Genomic DNA, 17,593 nt, shown 5'->3' with positions numbered 1-17,593 from the left:
GTTCTGGGAGAGCTTAGCACTTAATGGAACTCTCTATAATTGTTATAATGGCTGATGTTTAATTTATGGCACATTTAACTCAATGTGTATTTTAACATATCAGGAATATACAAAGGTTCTGTGTTTTAGCATAGTTATCAAAAGTATAATTTTGCTTTTGTTTTTCAAAATGAAATCTTTAGATCTTATACTGCCCTACCTCTGTTTTCTTTAAACTTCAATTTATACTGTATTTAATCCTAAAATATATATTACTCTTTATATATTTATTTATTTTGGGGAGTACTAGGGATTGAATACAGGGGCACTCAACCATTGAGCCACAATCCCATCCCTTTTTTGTATTTTATGTAAAGGCAGGGTCTCACTGAGTTGCTTAGCACCTCACTTTTGCTGAGGCTGGCTTTGAACTCGCCATCTTCCTGCCTCAGCCTCCTGAGCTGCTGGGATTGCATGCATGTGCCTCTGAACCTGGCTTGTATATTACTCTTAACATAGCTTGTATTCTATGTTGGAATATTTGCCTTATTGCTGATTCTATAGCTTGGAGCATCACACACAAAATTTATAATAGACACTGACTAATAGGAAAGTAATTAGCAGGTTTATTTGTTATATTTTGCCTAAATACTTTTATATTTAATATCTATTCTAGATATTACAACAGAAGCATAGGAACAAAGGTTTTAAATGAAGACTAAAAGATTTTTGTCCACCCCCTCCTTTGTGGTTCTTTTTTAAAAATAAGATTATTGTATTTTTTAGACCTTTATTTTATTTATTTATTTTTATTTGGTGCTGAGGATTGAACCCAGTGCCTCACATGATAGGCAAGCACTCTACCACTGAGCCACAACCACATCACCTCCTTTCTGGTTCTTTGACCCTGATTTTCCTACCTCAAAGACATAGTTTTTAATCATCTTGATTATTGTCTAAAATCTCTCATTAATAATTCTATCTTGTTTCTTAGCATTTTGAATAAGTAAAAATTAGTCTTAGAGTAAATTATCACATTTTGTTTTCTGAAAACTAATATTTGTTTTGAAATAAATTTATAGATACACAGAAAACACATGCTGATTAAATTATTTGAAAGAGCGTTGTATTTCTATTCTGTTAATAGGAAAGAACTATTTCTCCTTGATGATAATCCCAGTTTCAGTTTCTTTATGTTTCATATATGTTGATTTATTTTGTGGATTTTTAGTTTGAAGCTGGCAATATGAAAAACCTGGTACTGAAGATAATATCTGGATCTTTCCCACCTGTGTCTTTGCATTATTCCTATGATCTCCGCAGTTTGCTCTCTCAGTTATTTAAAAGAAATCCTAGGGATAGACCATCAGTCAACTCCATATTGGAGAAAGGTTTTATAGCCAAGCGTATTGAAAAGTTTCTCTCACCTCAGGTATGTTTTTTTTTTTTATTTTATAATTAAAATTAAACAATAGGGTTATGGTACTTAGTAAGAATCTGTGCTTTGTTTTTATGGAAAGCATATCAGAACCTTGGGGAATGAGATGCCTTTTCAAACTATATTGGTGTCATTTTCCTTTTTCCATCTTACGTAACTCCATTTCTTTCTCTTTGCTTTTCCAGTTGTATATCATTTCTCTGTTCCTAACTGTAAAATTATCAAACCTTTTTTTGTTTCTCTTTGTAATGGGATTATAAATATATCTATATTGTAAGATTGTTAGGAGAATTAAAGATGGTACAATAGAATGCTCAATGGTCTAGCACATAAGTGCTCCAAATATTTAATATATATTAGATGCCATCTATATATCAATCTATTATACTATATAAATATATTATCAACATGATTTTGTATGGTTAAAATTATATTTTACTTGACAAAAAATGATTGGAAATGATTGTTCTGTGGGCATTTTTATGTATGTGTATTAGATTATTGACTCATGATTTTTCCTCTTGTATTCAAATATATAAATATTTGTTGAGTTGAACTGAATTTTAATGTGACCAGTTTTATAAATCAGTGTATATCAAATCAGTTAGCATGAGTTACTCATAAAAATGTGATCCTTTGAAATTGGAATTATTATACTTTTCTTGTTTAATATAACATTTGTTAATTAAAATAACCAACCTTAAGCAATTTTGTAAATTTGTAGTAAAATCATGGTTGTATAACTTTATATCCTTCTGGCTTAAGAGAACATTCCTGCAAACAAATGCTCCTCAGAAAACAGAGATGTGGATTTCACTATTAATACCAAAAGAATGCATTAGTAAGCAAGAAAGCCAATTAAAATTTGAAAGTTAAAGTTTACTTGTATAGAACATAGCAACAACCTCTGAGATGTGGGTGTCTTATAAGAGTTCTTTGTTATAAGTAACATTTATAGGGACAGTTTTATGATGTAGTGTATTGTTTTGGGGGCAGCTACTAGAGAAGAACAGTGACTTCATTTAATCTTGTTAAAAGTTTCTATGCCCCATTCAAAGCAATTAGGACACTCAATCCAAGGCCAAAACACTGGAATTCAGTGAGCTAGCAATACAAGGGAAAATATTAAAGCCTGAAATACGCAAAATTCATTGGAGGAATGAGCAGATTATGATTATTAACAAATGGAATTTTTAATGTTACATGTTTAATATATACATTGACCCTCCTCATTGGTATTTAAGTACCTCTTAGATTTCATTTTTCATGAAAACTTACATCTTTTGTTCTTTGAGTTCATTTTTTATTTGTTACATTTTACTTGTTCATGTTCAGGAGAGAAAATTTGTGACATTTTCTTTCTTTTTTATACTGGTGATTGAACCCAGAGGTACTCTACTACTAAGCTACATCTCCAGCCCTTTTTATTTTTTATTTTGAGATGGGGTCTTGTTAAACTGCTGAGGGTAGGGTTGAACTTGTGATCTCTTGCCTCAGTCTCCTGAATAGCTGGAATTATAGGCATGGGCCACTGTGCCCAGTATGTGGTAATTTTTTTAAGGCTGTAATTTTGACACAATTTGTGATTTTACTATAACTTTTGTTTCTAGTATTTTTGTAATGGTTTGTACAGTTTTAATTTTTAATACCTAAATTTTCTCAGTGCCATAAGCCAAGGTTGCTAGGGCCTAGTTCTCAGTCTTGTACTCCCTGGCATTTCTTCCTGGATGTGACCTGACAAATCATGGATATAAGTTCTGTCCAGTAGAATACTCTGTGAAGATGAAGCTGTTCCATATATCAGTATTTTCAAATATTATAGCCATTAACCACTTGTGGTTGTTGAGCACGTGAAATGTGGCTGGTGTGATTGAGGGGCTGATTTTTAAATTACACTTATTTTAAATTTTACTTCAAAAGATAGACATATATAGTGGCTATTGTATTAGCACAACATAAGGATTCCAGAATCTTCTTGGATTCTATGATTTCATCTCTCAATTCACATGAGCTTGTAAACAAGAGAAAAGACTCATGTTCAGTAAGAAAAATTATTCGATTTTGGAGCAAGGTGGAGATCATAAAACATCCATTTTCATCCATAAAGGAAAAAAAAATGCAGATGTTCAAAAGAGAAAACATTCACATACTTGCTCTATAATACCTGTGAACCACTTTCACCTACACTTATCCTTTACTGTACTGGTTTCTCAAAGTTTAGCACACATCATAATCCCCTGGAGGGGTTTTCCAGGTTCACCCACCACAATTTCTGTTGCAGTAATCCTGAGGTAAAGCTTGAGAATTTGTATAACTAATAGTCCTGATAATACTAATACTGTTGATTTGAGACCTATAGGTGATCTTATTTTTCTTTTTTTATTAATATTTATTTTTTAGTTGAAGTTGGACACACAATACCTTTGTTTATTTTTATGTGGTGTGAGGATCGAACTCAGGCCACACACATGCTAGATGAGCGCTCTACCACTGAGCCACAACCCCACAACCCCAGCCCCCTATAGGTGATCTTTAATGGAAAAGAAAACCATCTTAGGTTATGGTTTTCTGCCAGTTGCAGTCTGGTTCATTGTAGCTATAAGATTATTCTTTCCACTAGGCCTTACTTCTCTTGGAAAAAGAGAAAATTCATTTGTCTTTCCTGTCTTTATCCAGTTTAAAAAAACAAACAAACAAACAAACAAAAAATGCAAGCTTATAAAGCTAAATCTTTGTTGGTTTCATAATTTTACACTTTAAAAAATTTGGAGTAGAGAGAAAATTCCTTTCAGGAAGTGTGATTTTTGCTTCTGAAAATGTTTGCACATGATGAGGAACAAGTAATGAAATGTTTAAAGTAAGGATAAAAAGAGACACTTATGAAATTATGTAACAGTAGGGCTGGGGTTGTGGTTCAGTGGTAGAGCATTTGCCTAGCATGTCTCAGGCACTAGGTTCAATCAGGACCACATAAATATAAATAAATAAAATAAAGGCACTGTGTCTGTCTACAACTAAAAAAAATTTTGAAAAACATTATGTAAGAATATATATCCAGTAACATTCACAATTTTTGTGTGTGAACTCATTGAATATGCTGAAATGATTCTGAGTGAGTATCTTTAGATAACACATTACTCTTGAAGCATTTTGAAGTAAATGATGGATATGAATGCATATAGACATAGAGATTATTCCAGATAGGTAATTTTAAGTATTTGCATAAGAAGCAAGTAAGTGGTAAATGGTTGTCTAGGTTGTATATTAGATTAGTTTGAGAAGAAACCTCGTCTGGAGAAGTAATAAAAATAAGTTGGTAAGATTGAGGGAGTTGGAGCTGGGGTTGTGGCTCAGCAGTAGAGTGCTTGCCTAGCACATGCGAAGCGCTGGGTTTGATCCTCAGCAACACTTAAAAAATAAATAAATAAAATAAAGGTATTATGTCCAACTACAACTAAAAAAAATAAAAAGAGGGAGTTAGCTTGAGACTTTTTTGAATGGATTATTTGGTTTTAATTTGAACAGCTCTTTTGGCAGCATATGACTGAAAAAAGAAAAACTGTATTGTGATGCATGGATAGGGTCTTTTGGTTTTGGAAATTTAACATCTTTTTAACTCTTTTTTTCCTTTCTTAATCTAAGCTTATTGCAGAAGAATTTTGTCTAAAAACATTTTCAAAGTTTGGAGCACAACCTATAACAGGTAAATGGGCTTTTCCATCTGTTTGTGACAATCAAGCCTAATTATATTAGAAATGTATGTAGACATATAGATGAAAAGAAAGAATAAATTGGAATGATTGTAGGCTAAATTTAAGCTAGAAGAAATATGCCTTAAAATTGCTTACAATATATGGCACTGTACAATACTTTTTGATAAATTAATTAAAAATTGTTTCTTATCTGTCTTATTTAAATGAATACTGCCTTGAAGGTTGGGGTTGTGGCTCAGTGGAAGAATACTTGCCTAGCATGTGTGAGGCTCTGGGTTCAATTCTCAGCACCACATTACAAATAAATAAAATAAAGGACATCAACAACTAAAAAATGTTTAAAAATTAAACCTGGCTTGCAATTTTATATATTTGTCAAATGCTCTGCTAAGAACATTGTTATAGAATGTTATAGACTATCCAGTACAGGTATAAATCTTTGTGTAAGTTATTTTTCTTTAAATACTTCATATTCTAAAATTTTCTTAAATTATATGAATTTATTAAGCATAGGTTTTCTTTTAAGTGTGACTACTGGCATTAAATTTGTAGAATTGCCTATGTGGTTATTAACTATACCTATACCTATATAAATGCATGGGTATACATAAACATACACACATATACTCACACACACACATTTGTGTGAGAAGGAAACTATTTTTTCCTGCATAGAATCAGAATAGATTTCTAAAATCATTGAAAGGTGTGATTTCTAAAATCATTGAAAGGTTACATAAGGTGTGAGGAATATATTTTTTTGAGTTTGGATAGATTAATACATATAACTATCATAACACGAGTCCATATAGAATGGAAATGGCATGGCAGTTTGTTCTCAGGAAGACCAGCTGTATTTTTTTTTTAAAATGTGATACTGGAGATACGTGGCCTCGTGGTATGCTAGGCAAATGTCCTGTCCCTCACCTGTATCCCCAACTCCACTTAGCTCCTTTTAATGACCCTTAAACTCATTCTCTCATTGTGTAGTGTGTAGGTCCCTAAGAAATAACTCACTCCACACAGAATTTCACAAGAGACTAAGAATAACAGAATTGGCATGATCTCTCCTAGCAGTCAAGCTTCATAAGTCAAATCTTAATAAAAAAGCTCATTGTCAAAAGCTGAAAACACCCAACATCAGTCAAGACATTCTTTCCATGTGGATAAATCTATGTAGGAATTCGAAAGAGAAAGGCATTTGTTTTAAGAGCATTTGAAAGAAGGAATTGTTCAATAGTATGGGGCTAAAATAAGGTGGTATTGCTAGTGGGTTTATAAATATTTTTATGGACTCCAGCCTCTACATTGTTTCTTGCTAGAGGCAACCTTGACACTAAACCTGAGAAGTATTCAAAAATCAGATAAATATTTCTCCCTTTTCTCTGGAACAGGGTTGGGAACTATTCATATCTGTATCTTGGGAATCATCATTTTTATGCATTTGTGCCTACAGTCGCTTTTCTGGCACACACATTTTTGTGGTTATTTTAGTACAATTAGCCAAGTTATAGTATTGTGACTTTGTATATCTGTGTTCTAATTCAATCGTAGGTTGAATCTCTTAATTTGATCATGTGGTTGAATTTCTCACACTTACTAGTTTCCAGGTCAGTGTATGTAAATATATATTTAGAAAACCTTACCCCATCACACTGTGTAACACATCATCAACATAAATTATTTCTGAGTCTCTAACATGCCAACCAAATTGCTAACATTTTTTTGTTTTTAAAAGAGTTTACTAAATTATATGGATATGTATTCATTATTAAAATGTTAAAGAAAAAAATACACCAATTTTAACACACACTGTTATTTGATATATTTTTCTGTGATGACATATTCATAATGACTTTGAATTAGAATTATGTTATAAACAAAGTTTTGTTTATTTTAATTCACTTTATTATGATGAACACTTTCTATTGCAATTACATTTTCTTTGAAGATCTGAGTTTAATGGTAGTATTTTATTGTAAACTACCAGTTAAATTTTTTTCTCCTTTCACCTCCTAAAAAGGAAGAATACTTGTTGGAAAGATTGATTTAAATTGATTTAGCACATGATAAAATCCTGAGCTAGAGAGTGGGCTGGAAGAGGAAGAAAGAAAGCAAGCTCCTACTCAGGCTGTGGGGGAGTTTGAGCACAGAGGTACCTTGGCAGATGTGGAAAATAGAAGAGGAAAGAGGGTTTGGGTAAGGGTGATGTAGCTCATACTCTTTGAATTCATTTAATATCCTTGAGAGATGTGAATAAATAGTAGAATTTCCTTACTTTTCTTCAACTTATTGTTCTTAGACCTAATCTCATCTTGGCTTCAATGAGGATTAAATATATAATGCTGTAAGGTTTATTCTCTTGCATAAATTTTTATGTTTCTCTAATTATTTCTTTAAAGTCAGTTTATAAATAGTGATTGTGATATAGATTTGTCCTCCAGAAAGTTTGGCTAATTTATTTATTTTTTTTTACCATTAATGTATAAAGATACCTATCTTGTGGTGCCTTAAGCTAATGAATGTTTTAAGGTGTTTGTTCTTCTAGGTGTAAACATTATTCAGACCATATATGGGGGGGGGAAATTGCTCATAGTGATGGAATTAATGTTTACCAGTTGCTCTTGAATTTTATGATTTGATTTTTTAATACAATTATTATTTTATTTTGAGGGACTGGGAGGTGACACTCTCCCCACTGAGCTACATCTCTAACTCTTTTTATCTTTTTTTAATTTTGAGACAAGATCTCATGAAATTGCCCAGGCTTGTTTTGAATTTCGATTCACCTGCCTCAGTAGCTGAGTAGCTGGAATTCTAGGAATATATCACTTTGCTTGTCTTTAAAGTAATTTGTAAAAAAAATTAAAATTTGTTTTGAGCAGTTTTATTGATGTAGAATTCATATACCATAAATTTTACCCATTTAGAATTTACAATTTATTGGGCTTTCTTTCTTTCTTTCTTTCTTTTTTAATGTATTCACAGATACGTACAACCCTCCTACCCCCAGTCAATTTTAGGGTGTTTTGGGTTTTTTTTAATGAGGAATTTCAGCATCTTAGGGGAGTTTGGCTCTTTGCTTCTTTCCAAAGGTGGATTTAGTGTAAAATAATTGTCATTGATGTATGCTCAGGAATAAATAAGGTATTTTATAGAAAGTTTCAAATGCTGTAATTGAGAAAGTGAAAAAGTGCCATCTTGAAAAATTTTAATTAAAAATTTAATATAAAAATTCTTTATGTCTTTTTATGTAGCTAAAAGGCCAACTTCAGGTCAAAGCTTGGTTTCTGTTATGCCTGCTCAGAAAATCACAAAGCCTGCTGCTAAATATGGAATACCTTTAACATATAAGAAACATGGAGATAAAAAATTACTTGAAAAGAAACCACTTCAAAAATATAAACAGGTATGATCATGTTACAAACTCTGATTAGCAACAAATCAATTTGGTCTTATAGTAGCTCAGTTGAGTTATCTTGATATTCATGAGATTGTTTTTATTAATTATCAAGGAACATTACTATTTTCCACTGTACTAGTCTTCTAATACTAAGGAGTCTTACAGAAGTCTTGCAGAAACTTTTAATAGATATATTAAGAAACTAGTTCGTGCAGTAAAAATAAAGTGATGTTATAAATGTAATCACTTTTGAATGACTTGAGTTGAACCATTTGGTTTGTACATGAAAGAAGTAAATATCTGTGATATACTTGGTAAACATCCGGGGAAATTTTGTAAATGATTACTTACAAATTAAATCATAGAGCTGGAAGGAATATAGTCATACAGTCTACTCTATCATATTTCAGATGAAAACATTTAAGTTAAATGCGCAAGAACCCAGTGTCAGTTGTAGAAAATTTAATGTTTTTTACATGTCAGTATTGTGTGCTGTGATATATGGGACCTGTTTGGGACTACGTATACATACACACACCTATCTGTATATATTTGTATGAACAAGTTAAACTTCACAGTCAGAATAATCCATCACTTTGGTAAAAATCTGTCACAAAATAATTCCAAATGATTACTGTAAATGAGTCTTCAAATAAGTTATATAAGTTATCATGGAGTCAGGAGACAAAAATTACACAGTGATTTGAACAGAGAAAATTAAAATATTTATTAACTATTTTTAGGGAAGTAACTTTTAAAGGGATAACTTTTTTCTGTGGTTGCATTACATACTGTTGAAATGAAATAATTTGCGTTGGTTGTATTCTTACAAATGTCCTTTTAAAAAAATTCAGGTCCTGGATCCTAAATTCCTTGGAATATGTTCTTCTAAATAGAGTTCAGTAAAATGTGTGTTCAAAGTAAATTTATTTCATGGTTAATTTTTGAGATGTATAGTTTTTACAGTTGAAATCCATCTTAAGATTTGGAATATACTCATGTATAATATCTGCCCTCCCAGGGAAGAAAACTACTATTGGTGAGGGCCAGAGAATGCAGGTATATTTATCTGATGCCATTATCAATGAGGAATACATACGTGTTGGACTCTAGAAATAAAGTTATCTTATCTCTAGATGGCCATGTATTAGTCTGAGAGAACTTAGAGATTAGAATCTTGGTGAGCTGAACTAATGATATAATAGAAGGTTCATCACCTTTGAGCAGTATTGTAGTCAAATATGTAATTTCTGGGGCTGGGGTTATAGTTCAGCGGTAGAGCGCTTGCCTCGCACATGTGAGGGCACTGGGTTCCATCCTCAGCCACATAAAAATAAATAAAAAATAAATAAAGTAAAGATATTTTGTCCATCTTAAAAATAGATATATAATTGTTTTTGTCATGTATCTTTTAGAATCATATAATGTTACTTTTCTTAATGTTTCCCTCATTTTCAATTAATATTTATTTATTATACAAGAACAGCATGCTGTGGAATTTTGAGATTCCATTTTCTAATGTTCTGCATAATTGATGCCATCTATCAAATATTCTGAATAATAGACAAGTGATTCAGATGATAGTTACAAATGTTTGGGCTTCAGGAGAAGTCATTGGTCTCAAGCTTTTTTAGGAAGATAAGCATTATTTTCTTAACCCTGACCATTGAAAACTAAATAGTATTAGTACTTGGAATATTGTATAGCTTATGTTAAGAACACTTACAACTAAATTTCTTTGTACAGTAATGTGAATGTACTTAATTCCACAGTATTGAATCTTAAAAATAGTTAGAATGGTAAGTGTGGCTATATATTTTACCACAATGAAAAAATAGAAAAAAATAAAGGAAAATAAACAGAAAAAAAAACAAGAAAACATAACAAATAAATGTATGAAGAAAATTTCAAATATCCTAACAATTTAAAGAATTAAACAGGGTTGGGGGGAACAGTTTCCAAATTTCTAAAGTATTTTAAGTATGATTCTTAAGGTTTTTTTCCTTGATTGTTACAGGATTTGTATTTGTTTAGAAGACTTCTTTTTCCCCCAGCAATTACAAAATATCTTTTAAATTTAGATTCATAAGACTTGCTAGAATTTTAAAATTTTTAGGTTGGAAATGAGAAATTTATAAGGAAAACCATAACCACTTAATCAAAAGATGTGTTTTGTTGCATTACTCAGCATTTCATCAAAATATTTGAGTATCAGAAGACTTTCTTTGCTTTAGTTCCTATAGTCACAGCTTGTTTTAATTAACAGCTAAAACAAGAGTGATTATTAAGCCACCAGAGGGAGCTCCATGAACACATTTCAGTACTTTGGTTCTGATTTTTAAGTGTAGATGTTTTATGTTATTATATTCTTTCTTCAGTGTATAAATAGTGTTCTGAAAGTACCTACATGATCTCAGAGGAACAGTGTGGCATTTTTATTTTCAGATTACTTGAATGTTTTATATGTAAAAAAGATGAAAATGTCTACCTTCATGTAACTTACCCAAGATTATATCTTAGGTAAGCCTTTTCTTCTAGTCCCATACTAGGATAAAATCTAGTCATTTATACCAAATTGCTGTATTATTCAAATTCATACTTTTTAATTATTTGGTTAAATATTGTATCTGTGATTCACAAATATACTGGTGCTAAATTGGCTACATGAAGTAACCTTTAGAACTTGTCAAAATATATAATGTAGAGCTCTGAGTCCAAAAATTATGACTCAGAAACTCTTAGAAATCATGTATTTTTTATTGTGTTGTTTGTTGATTTTTTTTTTTTTTGTGTGTGTGTGTGTGTGTATGCTCACGCACACGTGCATACCCAGTATATAAACCCAAGGGCACTCTACCACTGAGCTATATCCCCAGACCATTTTATTTTGTTTTATAACAGTCTTGCCAAGTCACCCAGGCAACTTTTAATCCTTTAAACTTTCAATCCTCTTTCATCAGCCTCCTAAATTATTTATTGGATTACAGTGTATCCAGCAAATATGTATTTTTAAAAAAGAGATTTATTGAGATATATTTCACATACTGTGAAATATATCACCCACTAACAGTTTGCAGTTAAATGATTTGTGGCATATTCCCAGATTTAGGTAGCCATTTTCCCAATTGTAGCACATACCAATCTCCTCCCCAAAGAAATCCTCCCAATAGCAGTTACTAATGGGAGAAGGACTCCTGCCACAACCCTAGGCAATCACTAATCTATTTTCTGTCTCTACATATTTGCTTATTCTGATTCTTCCATATAAATGAAATAGTATAATAGGTGGTCTTTTATGTTGGCTTCTCTTAGCATAGTATTTATAGGTTCATCCATGTTTTAGCATGTGTCACTGTTTTATTTCTTTTGCCAAATAATATTTATTTGCATGGAATACTTATACTATATATTTTCTTCCTACAGAAGATGATTATGTAAGAGTTTTTGGAGTTTATAGAATAAATATATATATCTACTTTGTGTATAACAAGAGACTTGAAAAATTGTGTTCTATATATGTACTATGAATTGAAATGCATTCTACTATCATATATAACAAATTAGAATAAGTAAATAAATTTAAAGTAAAAAATAAAAAGAAAAGAAATAAACCTATATAAAATATAATATTTCAAAGCATTTGCTGACACTTAAGTGTTTCAAGGTAATGAGTACAGTGTGCAGTGCCACAGTTGTGGCCAGTGATGCTATATAATTATTTGTGTTTACCTAAATCTGAAATTTACCAAAATCAAGATTATCAGTTATATATTGTTTTTAAAAGACAACCAAATTGTGTTTGAGTATTCATATCAACAAAGGAGGAAAATCAGAAAACCATGGAAGTTGAAAAGCATGATTATTATTGGAACCTAATAGCATTTCTAACAATGAAAATCAACTTTAGTGCTCTGATTATAGCATTGTTTTATATATATATTTGTGAGTGTGTATGTATGTGTGTGTGTGTGTGTGTTTAACAAAGTTCCTGGGTAACACTTGTCACCATTTTACTACCCCCCTACCTTTGATGCTGGGGTTTGAACACAGGGTCTCACATATGCTAGGCCAGCACACTACCACTGATCTATACCCCTACTCCCCGTATCCACTAATTTAAATTCTTTATACATAGAACATGCCTGAAAATGTTAACTGAGTCTTTAAAATATTATGAAGAGCATTATCTACAATTTTTATTTCTTGTGTTTCAAAAATAGTGTCTCCAGAGGTCTCTCATAACTATTTTAAAACTGGGGGTTGCTATCCACTAATTGTGACAAAATCATTTTAGTGAATAAAGTGTAGTGACTTTTTATGAAACTTTGGACTATGTGTATACATGTACATACACTTCTTCTCTAGGTTCAGGTGGGAACATATTTCTTACTGTGGGTTGCTTTTAGAAAAAGTTTGAAAGCCACTATTCTTTAAATCTTTGAGCATGCATTTAATCAATTCTAGTGTCTTTTTCTGAGTTAAGTGGTAAGGTACATGGTTAGTTTAAATGGAAGTTGAATTGAAATAACTAGTCAAAATTGGAGGTTAGGAGTTAGGGACTAGTAATACAGTGAGCGTGTGTGATATGATGGTTCTGGCGACTCACTGCTTGGATTATTTTGTCAGGAAGTCATGAGAGTGGAATCAAGTTTTAAACTTAGCACTATTTATCACATTTTAGCTTTGAGGCAAAATATTGTAACAGTAAAATAGATTGGTTTATGGTGGTCTTTTAGTAAAAATGCCAAAGCATATTAGAATCATTCTCTTTTTATAAGTTTATGAACCAACTAGATGGTGTTATATATTTTATTATTTTCTTATAAATAAATAATACTGGATGCATTAAATAATATATTCACTTGAAGCCAAATAATTTCATTTCATAAAAGGGAAATACAGTCAACCCTTGGTGTATCTTCTGAGGATTGGTTTCAAGATTCCCTGCAAATACCCAAATCCACACATGTTTAAGTCCTTCTTGAATGTAAAATGACTTAGTGTTAGTTTATAAAATCTATACATTCTTCCATGTATTTTTAATTATTTCTAGATTACTTATAATACCTAATACAATGCAAGTGCTGATGTAAATAGTTGTATACTGTATTGTTTAGGGAATAATAACAAGAAAAAACAGTCTGGACATGTACAGTATAAATACATTGAAAAAAATATTTTGGATCTATAAATGTGCAGATATGGAACCCACAAATGTAGAAGATGCACTATGTACCATTTACATTATCTATCATGCTTTCCTTTTGAACAGAAACTTTAAATATCTTTTTGAATTTTTTTCACTACGAGTAAACTTTTGTGCCTTTGTAGGATTTTGTTTAGTTTTTTCGTATAAGGAATTGAACTCAAGATGATTTACCACTGAGTCATGTCCCCAGCCCTTTTTATTTTTTATTTTGAGACTGGGTCTCACTAACTTGCTTAGGGCCTCACTAAAATCATAGGTCTATTATACTTCTGAGGCTGGCTTCAAATTTGTGATCCTAAGGCAGGAGGCTGCCTTAGCCTCCCACGCTGCCAGGATTACAGGTATACGTCACCACACCTGGCTCTAGTTATTCTTTATATATTGTGAGCAATATAATTTAACAGCTATAGTTTCAAAATTAACCTTATTAATTTTTTTAAAAGAGAGAGAGAATTTTTTAATATTTATTTTTAGTTTTCAGTGGACACAACATCTTTGTTTTATTTTTATGTGGTGCTGAGGATCGAATCTAGTGCCCCGCACATGCCAGGCGAGTGTGCTACCGCTTGAGCTACATCCCCAGCCCAGCCTTATTAATTTTTAATGTATAGGTGTCATTTTTATTTTGTAAGGGTCTGAATTGCTTTTCAGATTTTTAGTGCCTATCTATGTTGGTCATTCTACAAAATTTAGAAAACTCAAACAATGAATAGTGTTTAAAATTACTTTTTCATAACATTGACATTTGCTAAAATGTAGCTGCCATTGAAACAGAGTTGTTACTGCATGATTTGATCAAATGCTGAATTGTTTGAATAATAATATAAATGACCATGAAGAATTTTTTATACAAAGTAATTTTTTAAAGTAGCATCTGGGTGCTGGGGTCAAGTGCAATAGTAGAGAACTTGCCTAGTATGTGCTTAAGCACTGTGTTCAATTCTCAGCACCACATATAAAAATAAATATTTATTGAAAACTAAAAATATACATATGAATAGCATAAAAAAATATATATGAATAGCATCTGCTTTCCTTTGTACTGAAACCCAACACAGACAAAAAATTATATATAGTATTCTTCTAAAATATCATTTATTCTAAAGCTGAGAAATGTGAGATGGATATATGATAACTTAAATTTTTTTATAAATAATTTTTATCTTATTTGGTATGTAGAGAATTATATTTTGAATTTTTGGAAAAATGGATTATGCATTAATCTAATCTAATGCATTAATCTAATGACTTAACCTTGATCACAAAATTGGGTAGTTAACAGAATAAAAAGAAAAGAAAATCATAGGTCTGTTATACTTCTGAGCACACATTAAAAAATCCTAAAAAGGAATTAAAAATGACAACTAAAATCAAGCAAATTATCCAGAGAATAATGGTTATAAAGTAGGACTCATTTCAGAAATATAAGAATGGATCAATAGTAGAAAACTTGATTATTAGAATTTTACTGCATTAGCAGATTAGAGGAGAAAACTTTATAAAAATCACCTCAGTACGATCTAAAAATTTAGTAAATTTAACACTAATCTTTGTTTTTAAAAATTCTTTGATTCAAAAGATAGAAGACAAAGCTCTTAAGCTAATACAGTGTTACAAACACACGCACACAGCTATCTACCAAAGCATTATATATAATGATGAAAAATTGGAAACATTAAAGTTAGGAATAAGTCATGGGTGTTTATTATCATTGGCATCATTAAATGTTTTGCCAGGTCCTAGTCAAGGAAATTAAAAGGAAAAAATGGAAAAGAAGAGAAAACATACATTATTTACAGATAATATGATTGCCATCTAGATATTCGAATGAAACAGCAGACAACTATATTAATGAATTAAATAAAGTAGTTGGGTAGAAGAGCAACATTTAAAAATGAATAACTGGCTAGAAAATAAAGTGGAAAGAAATAGTAACCCCCATTTCAAAGTTCGGAATAGATCTTACAAGAAAGGTACAAGATAATTGTGAAAGAAAAGAATCTATATCAATAAACTGTATGTCAATGAAGAAAATGAATGTGGATTCAAACAACACAGGGCAAATCTTAAAAACAATATGATCAAAAGAAGAAAAAGCTGAAATAATATGTATTATACAAATCCATTTTTATAAAACAAAAAACTAGTTGTTTTAGTCAGGCTTAAAATAATAACAGAAACCAAGAGAATGGTAATAACAGAAGTCATAGTGGCAGCTACCTCAGTAGGAAAGGTAGGAGGTTTAGAAGGGTACTTAGAGGACTTCAGTTTTGTCAGTATTCTGTTTCTTATCTTGGGTGATGATTACATGGGTATTTCCTTTGTATTAATTAAATCTCTGTCTTTTATCTGCTTTTCTATGGGTGGTTTTATATCACAGTGTAAAAAAAAGAGGAATGAAAAAGAGAAGATGGATAAATGAACAGAACAGAAAATTCCAGAAACTAATATGTATTTGTGGTGATTGTGTGTGTGTGTGTGTTTATCATATGATAAAATAGGCCTTTCAAACTAGTGAGGAAAGAGATTTCTCAATAAGTTTTTGAGATTATTGGATTTTTGAAGGAAAAAAAAGATTTCTATTCATTTCATTATCAGAAATGTATTTCAGATAAAGATCTCAATGTAAAAAGGAAACTTAAAATTGAAAATGTTTTCCTTACCAAGATAGAATAAGGCAGAATATCATAAAGAGAAAGATTGGTAAATTTAACTGTATTTAAGTTATTAACTTCTGTGCAGTAAAGTAATAGACAGGCATTAAAGTAAAGAAGTGGGAAAAGTATTTTAAAATACCTATAATAGGCCATCTTACTTTCCATAATATAGAAAGAGCTCCTAAAATTGTATAACCCCCAAATTAGGTGAATAATTCATTCATAAAAGAAGAAATAAACATATCTGATATACTGGAAAGTATTTTTAGCCTTTTTTTTCTTAATATTTATTTTTTTGTAATTGTACACAATAACTTGTATTTATTTATTTTTATGTAGTGCTGAGGATCGAACCCAAGACCTTGCATGTGCAAGGCGAGTGCTCTACCGCGGAGCCATAACCCCAGCCCCAGCCTTTTCTTTTTTTTTGTAAATTTTTTTTATTTATATATGACAGCAGAATGCATTACAATTCTTATTACATATATAGAGCACAAAATGATGGTGGAATGTGATGATCATTACTATCTAAAGTACATGTATGAAGACACAAATTGGTGTGAATATACTATATATACAACCAGAGATATTCTTAGCCTTTTCAAGGAGCAGAATTTCAAGATAGTCTGAAAATTCAGTATTTGTGAGAATGTGGAGAAATGGGTGGAAGTATAATTGGAAAAGCGTTTTTGGGAGGGCGGTTTTTTTTTTTCAACATTGAAGTGTTTTTTATGCTGTATTTCCATTTCTTAAAACATGCCCTCTAAAAGACTCAACATGTAGCTGTATGTACAAAGTAGTTCCTTTTTGCATATAAAGAGGGAAAATTTTAGAAACAGTCCAGTGGCTGTTGTTTAGAGGAATGGTTAAATTAATTAAAGCTCCATGTAGAATATTGTCATTGTTAGTTTGCTTAACATGATGTAGATGTGTCAAGGCGCATTGTTTAAAAATTTTTTTTTCCAATCTAATAGCACATTTTTATTACACATATAAAATTATAAAAGCTAAAATTCTGTATATGTATATAGGTACATATATATTTAAGTTCATAAGAAATGAAAGGATAATCATGAAAATATTAACAATTACTTCTGGAATGGGGAATGAAGTAGACTATAAATTTTTATTCTTATTTGAATGTTATTAATGAACATACTACTGTGCAAGTTTCAAAGAAAACTTTCTCTCTTT

At 31.0% G+C, this 17,593-nt stretch overlaps 1 protein-coding gene across 8 annotated transcripts in view; it reads left to right on the top strand.

The window, feature by feature from the left end:
* Nucleotides 1-17,593, top strand: part of Nek1 (NIMA related kinase 1) — a 154,613-nt gene that overhangs the window by 26,271 nt on the left and 110,749 nt on the right. For all 8 annotated transcript variants that reach the window (XM_076853660.1, XM_076853658.1, XM_076853657.1 and 5 more), the window contains 3 exons: nucleotides 1,211-1,411; nucleotides 5,060-5,120; nucleotides 8,388-8,539. In XM_076853660.1, the coding sequence (XP_076709775.1) occupies nucleotides 1,211-1,411; nucleotides 5,060-5,120; nucleotides 8,388-8,539 (414 nt within the window). The remainder of the gene's footprint in view (nucleotides 1-1,210; nucleotides 1,412-5,059; nucleotides 5,121-8,387; nucleotides 8,540-17,593) is intronic.

This window comes from Callospermophilus lateralis, chromosome 4, assembly GCF_048772815.1.
Source record: "Callospermophilus lateralis isolate mCalLat2 chromosome 4, mCalLat2.hap1, whole genome shotgun sequence".
Taxonomy (NCBI): domain Eukaryota; kingdom Metazoa; phylum Chordata; class Mammalia; order Rodentia; family Sciuridae; genus Callospermophilus; species Callospermophilus lateralis.
The sequence above is the reverse complement of the archived record's forward strand: the minus strand, read 5'-3'. Positions and strand labels throughout refer to the sequence as shown.